Below are 7,154 nucleotides of genomic sequence, written 5' to 3'. Positions count from 1 at the left end.
TAATATATTTTTACTTATCGTACTTTACAAACAACTGATTCCAATCAAAATTAACGTTTAGTTAAAATATCAATTTTGCAAAATAAACTTCTTTCAATTTCAATTATTTCCATAATACTGAATGACTAGATTTATAATTATATTTTACTGGTTGTTGTTCGATGCAAAAGAAGTCATGTTGAAATATGCATTAGCCTGTAAATTACTGTCTGTCGGTTGATTATATCCATTTTGGTTAAATCTTGCATTTGCGTTAGTATGACGAAAACCGATGAAGTTGTTATGCACATTACATATTTGTGTAGGTTCTACAGAATTCATTTGTTGAATAAATATGTGCCACCAGGTTGATTGAATGAGTTTTTTGTTGGATATGCAAACTGGTTATTCTGATCAGATATCTTCTTTGCAGTTTGATCATTATCATCATTACCAGAAACGAAAAATCCGTTATTAGAAAAGTTGGATCTATACGAATTGTATTGCGCAACTGCATTGTAATTTGATTGATGCTATTGATAAGCTGTAGAATAAATATTTTGGTTTGCTGTTGGGTCATTGGAAAATGTGGAAGTATAACCATACATTTGCGATGAGCCAACGGAAAGTTGATTTGATAGTCTTTGTGTATTTTGTGCAGTAGATGAACACAAAAAGTTGTTATACTCATGCAAAAATTCGATTCGCTATCATCACAAAGTGCGCTGAGCCTCTGAGCTGTTGAGGTGACGTCGTTTTGTGAAGTGACAACGTTTTATTAAAAAACCAATTTTGCAAAATAAACTTCTTCCTCTTTTAACTTCGATTATTTCCATAATACTGAATGACTGGGTTTATTATTATATTTTGCTGGTTGTTGTTTGATGCAACAGAATTCATGTTGAAATATGCACTACCCTGTAAGTTGTTGTCTGTCGGTTGATAATATCCATTTTGGTTGAATCCTTCATTTGCGTTAGTATGACGAAAACCGCTGAAGTTGTTATGCACATTACATATTTGTGTAGGTTCTACAGAATTCATTTGGCTGAATAAATATGTGCCACCAGGTTGATTGAATGAGCTCTTTGTTGCATATGCAAACTGGTTATTTTGTTCAGATATTTTCATTGCAGTTTGATCATTATCATCATTACCAGAGACGAAAAATCCGTTATTAGAAAAGTTGTATCTATACGAATTGTATTGCGCAACTGCATTATAATTTGATTGATGCTGTTGATAAGCTGTTGAATAAATATTTTGGTTTGCTGTTGGGTCATTGGAAAATGTGGAAGTATAACCATACATTTGCGATGAGCCAACGGAAAGTTGATTTGATAGTCTTTGTGTATTTTGTGCAGTAGATGAACACAAAAAGTTGTTACTACTCGTGCAAAAATTCGATTCGCTATCATCACAAAGTGCGCTGAGCCTCTGAGTTGTTGAGGTGACGTCCAATTCTTTCGGAAGTGACAACGCCAATAAATTGTCCTTATTTTCCTGCAAATAATAAACTAATTTTATTAAAATTTATTGTTTAAAATATTTTTTGGTGAGAATTTTTGCTAAAATTTTTAGAAAATGTTACATTATAACAGAAACGAAAACATCCGCATACCGTTCTTAATTGGTTGTATATATTAACATCAAATACCCAATACCTTCCCCGCTGAGTTGCATTCTTAACATCAGTTTTACGGAAATAACTTTTTTTGGACAAGAGATGTCTCACATTGCCCTGCCAAGTGATATCTTTCAAAGTGAATGTTTTGCTGTTGGCTACGATGTAGTTATATAACTGACTGACAGTCAATCCATTGGGCTCTTTTGTCAAAGCTTCAATGAGCAACTCTTTGATCTTCCTTTCGCCGTTGTTAGCTGTTTTATTATTTGTTTCCTGATTTGATGCAGCTAGCGACATTTTTAAATTTATGTTTTACGTTTTTTCAAACAAAAATAAGTCACGTTTAAATTCAAATTCATCAAAATAAAATTCATCAAAATTCTGATAAAAATTTCGGTCATTCAGCATCATATATAGTCCTGAAGATAAATAGCTTGTGTTTTATTGGTTCATGTAAATTCTAACAATGGTTTACAATGCCAAGAAATTATTATCTGATTGAAACTATTGGCTAAAAGTTTTTTTTTCAAATGTGCTGTAGCTAATTAATGGAATCGGTGGCTATTAATTACGCAAACGTGCAATGAAGAATCAGAATTCTAACAATGGCGTGATAAATAAGGATAACATTAAAACCATCAAAGTATTTTTCACGCTTAAAAAAATTCAAGGTGAATTAGAGCTGTTATAGTTTTCATTGTCTTTAACTACTTGACTGCACCACTAATGATTAAATATATAGAAAATTTAAATGTACCGATATTGGAGTATAAATGAAAAATTGAGTAAGGATATTTAATTTATCATTTATTTATTTCACTGCTACTCACACGCGCAAACACACTCACACACACATACTGTATATATATGTATTTATATATATATATATGTGTGTGTGTGTATTCATTTTATATAATTACATTAACGCAATCTGAGTGAGAATGTGTATGTCATGCAAAAAATATTTGTTGATACAACTTATCACTGATCCAAAATTTATGGTTACATCAACAACTTGTCTCACTTGAGGGGCTACACTTTTGACTGCTTGTGTTTGCATTCCAGGAAAGATTTGAATTGAAAGAAAAGATCACAAAAACAAGCACACTTATGTTTATTATTGAAAATTTACACATTTCAATTCTATGTATTTCAATTTATTTTATTATTCCAGTAAAAATCGATCGTGAAATTCACAACATGATAACTGAATATAAAACAAATAAGTTCAATAAATGACGTTGTTGCGTTGTAAAATAATATTGAATTGTTAGAATTTGCGTTTCAATCCATAATAAATATGCCAAAGATAAAGACACTAACATTCACGCACACAGACACACTTACCCAAACTTAAACACACAAACATACATGCGCACGAACTTAAGCACACATCTAGTGGAATGCATAAACACACAAACACACTCACACGCGTTTACGCAAGCATCTAGGTACAAAATCAAACTTTTAAAAAATAAAAAAAAAAGAACAAGTTAAAAAACGAAAGTACGTACAATAGATGCAAATATCTACAACTATGGTTTGATGATAATTAACGTGATATACATACTATGTTAGCGGTACATACACTTAAGAAATTGTCAACTCCAAGAGAAACGATCGTCATGACATTTGCGGACATGTTTGTTTGTAACAAAATCAGACCGAGTTACTATGAAGTAAAGAATGAATAAATAATGTAATCATTCAGTTGTTAATACTTCGGTTAGAAATATGTTATTAAACAAATAAATAAAGTAATGCTTGAATGTTTTTGGAAAAAATGTTGCACTACACTTATATCTGTCAGTCGCTGTCGTTAGCCGCCGCATTCGAATTGTTTCTGCTTAACCGCCAGCCGCTGAGTAATTTTTTGGCTAGCCGAACTTGCTGCCGAACGTTAATTAAACTTAAAAAGCGTTCAGTTGTTACACAACATAAATTTTAAATGATTTTTTAACATGCAGAAAAAATTTTGTGATTTAGAATACAAAACGTTTGGTGTATACTGAGGTTTTAAATTTATTATGGGCATTTTGTATTAGTACGTCTAGGAATGGTAGTTTATTGTCAGCTGATTTTTAAATTGTCAACTTTAATTTTGATAAATTTAGTCGTTGTAGAAGTTTTTCTCTTTGACCAGCTTCATCGTATGTAACGCATCAACGTATCGGCAGTATATAATGGGCTTTAACTTTGATTCTTCTTTAAATAACATTTCTTCAATATGTCCAACATAAAAATTTGCGAAGAGTTCTCCCAATGGAGAGCCTATTGTTACACCGTCTATTAGCTGATATATTGCGTTTCCCGGGCCAATAAAGGGCGCTTCGGCTGTACATATTATTAGCGGCGCCTCGAATTCATCTTTTGGAATTAGTTGTGGTGAATGACTGGAATTAGATGTTCTATCTATTATTATGTTAATTGTATGTTAATTATGTTGTTATGTTAATTACCGGAACATTTGTGAAAAGTGACTCCTTATCCAAAGATGCTATTTTGTTTTTTTTTTGTTACCGGATGGTTCTTGTTGTAGATAATAGGTCTATAAATTCTCTACTTAATTTTAGGTTATAGCTATTAAAGTCCTTTTATGCCCAAATCATATACATTGAATCAAGGTATAAATAAAGGTATATGGCCCAAATCATTAGCTAACTTTGGCACCCATCCGAGTCCATTGATTATTGTTTGGTACATTATTTTATTATTTTATCGTTGATTCTGTTAAACAATTCGCCAGTTTGTGTTGTTTGCCATTCAAATATTTTTAAAAGTTTTATTTATTTATTTATTAATCAACTGAGCAGAGGGCCACAACGGACCACTTACCCTGTCGGGAAAAACAAATTGAGCTTAATTACAACTAAACAAAATGGCTAATAGAAAAATAAATGCAAACATTGAAAATAAATGTTTTATCGTTTTTATCATTGCCGTTCAGATTACAAATGAATAGATTAGGCTAAACAACAATTGATATAAAGTAAAATAACGTATATTGTTTCAGAAAACCAAGAGATTTTATAATTCGATCTTTTTTAGATAAAGTATTACACATTATATATATATATATAATATTGTAATATATATATATTCATACAACATTATATAACATACAATAACAACAACACAAAATGTTTTAAAAAAATTTGGCTGAATAAATAACAGTTAAAAAGAAAAATAGTTAATTCAATTTTTGATCATTCAACAGTCATGATTGTTTAATATTTTGTGTACGAGAAATAGATCAAAAATTATTTTGCGATGTTTCAATGCTTGAATTCCAGCCAGTTGTAGACGAGATGAATACGGTAGATGGAGATAGGATGTTATGATTTCAGTGAATCTTCTTTGAATACCTTTATTTTGGTTATTTGATATTTAGACAGGTGAACAATATTTCAATAAAGGACTGACATTGGTGCAGAAAGCTTTTGTGTTTAAGCTCTACGTGCGATATCATTGATATGATGATTAAAATTCATTTGGTAATCGAAAAGTACACCAAGATCTTTTTAAAATAGTCGACAGGTTTTAAAATGTGATGATCAATCACGTATTGACTTGCGGCTGTAATATTTTTGGATGATGTTAAAAATAAGCATAAACAACATTTACTAGGAATAAGTGTTGCTCCATGCAATTATGTAGTTGATGACTTGTTGCAATTCGGTTTAATATGAAGAACTAGCGTACAATTTGATGTCGTCAGCAAAAAGTAGCATCAAAACATGGGGCGAGGAAATACAATTATTTATGTCGTTGATGAAAATGAGAAACAGTGTGGGTCCTAGAACACTACTTTGAGTTAAGCCACTGGTTACTGCAATTACGTTGGATAAATTGTTTTGAATCTGAGCAAGTTGTGAGCGACCATGTAGAAAATCGGTCAACCACAGAAGACAATTGCCAGTATTACCATAAGCTTTTAATTTGCAAGCTAGCTTGGTGTGCGAAACTGGGTCGAAAGCTTTTTGAATGTCGAGATAGACTGTGTCGCATTTTTCTTTCTTTTGACCAATGTTTGACAAATTACTTAAACATTTAAGGAGGTTTGAAGATGTTGATTTCCCAGAAAAGAACCCTTGTTGAAATTTGGATAATAAGTTGCTATTTAAAAAATAAGATATAATATTCATGTTAACGATTTTTTCCATAACCCGGCAAGATCCATAGCTGCTTGGGTAATTTGTCGGACCCTTCTTGCGTATTGGTATAACAATAGCTGTTTTCCATTTGGTTTCATTGTTTATAAAAAATTTCATTTGTTTTAAAATGATGATCGAATTGCTTTAAATTAAAACAGGTAACGTTTTTCTGGTCTATGAATGACGTTAGCCAGGCTACGGTTGCGGCGCTTTTAGATTTGAACGCCGGGAACACATTGCCTGACTGGTTCAATTTACATTTGGATTTATGTATGAACTGGGCTCGTGATAACCCTGCGTAAATAATTAATTGGATTGAAATAGTAGAATAGTATGGTGTCTCCCAAAAAGCTAAAGTTTGACGGTGATAAGTTATTCAGTCATCAGAAAAGAATAGCATTAGTAAGTTTTTGCTTTTTATAATGTATTTCAAACATATTTATTAAATCAATTTTATTATAATTTCAGGATCATAGGTACAACTTAATGCCTAATAAACTTGCTGCAAAGTATGAATTGAAAAGTAAAACATCAACAGAAGTAAAAAGAAAAATTTAATGTGGCCTATCAACAAATTCAATGATATAAAATTAAAAGTAAATATATCGAAAATGAACTTGATAAATTGAGACTGATAACTGAAGAGCTGGTTGATAAATTAGTTGGAATAGATGGTAATTAGAGTTGTTTATTTATCATTTTAGTGTTTATTATTATACTTCTATTTAGGATATATTTTTCAACAACATATATTGAACAGATCTATAAATTTTAAAAATTTATAACAGCTAGAATAGATTGGATGGAGCTCTATGCTTACATTTTTTTTCTTTTATAATTGGTGTGATTTTTTTTTATTATTTTATTTATTTCATCTTAAATGTATTTATCTCATTAGTTACATGTCAAACCGTGTTTCTAACTTATTTCACTCCAAATTATGGTTATAGCAGTTATTAACATCTTATATCAAACATACCACATTTTTAATGTTTTATTAAAAAGAATATGTAAACTGTCTTACCAAGATTGCATATATTCAGTCACACCTCTTGTATTTTCGTCTTAGTTCCATTATATATTGAAAAAATATGTTGATTATGACATAACATTTAATATTCTAATACAAACATGCTATACATTGTTTCAATCAATCAATTAGCTTATAAAGCGCTATTTCCGCAATGTTCAACAGCGCTCCTCAATGAATTTTTAAAACAGATGGGTCTTGAGATCCGCTCTGAACTTCGCAAGTGATGGACAAGTAGTCGGAGAAGTAGGTAAAGAGTTCCAGAGAAAAGGGCCAGAAAAAGCAAAAGCAGATTTGGCAAAAGAGTGTTTAACTCGAGTTAAGAAGAAACGAGAACAAGAAGACGATCGTAAACCGGGCGTTT

At 31.1% G+C, this 7,154-nt stretch overlaps 1 protein-coding gene across 1 annotated transcript; it reads right to left on the bottom strand.

Annotated features, from left to right (window-relative positions):
• Positions 1-795: 795 nt before the first annotated feature.
• HELRODRAFT_162577 (hypothetical protein) lies at positions 796-1,903 on the bottom strand (the record flags this gene model as incomplete). The annotated part of the gene is made up of 2 exons (XM_009024743.1): positions 796-1,482; positions 1,601-1,903. 2 exons carry the CDS (start codon positions 1,901-1,903, stop codon positions 796-798), a joined length of 990 nt encoding a protein of 329 aa, XP_009022991.1.
• Between the last annotated feature and the right edge of the window lie 5,251 nt (positions 1,904-7,154).

The sequence above is a fragment of the Helobdella robusta genome (assembly GCF_000326865.2).
Source record: "Helobdella robusta unplaced genomic scaffold HELROscaffold_4, whole genome shotgun sequence".
Classification (NCBI taxonomy): Eukaryota; Metazoa; Annelida; class Clitellata; order Rhynchobdellida; family Glossiphoniidae; genus Helobdella; species Helobdella robusta.
This window is presented reverse-complemented; position numbering and strand designations above follow the sequence as displayed.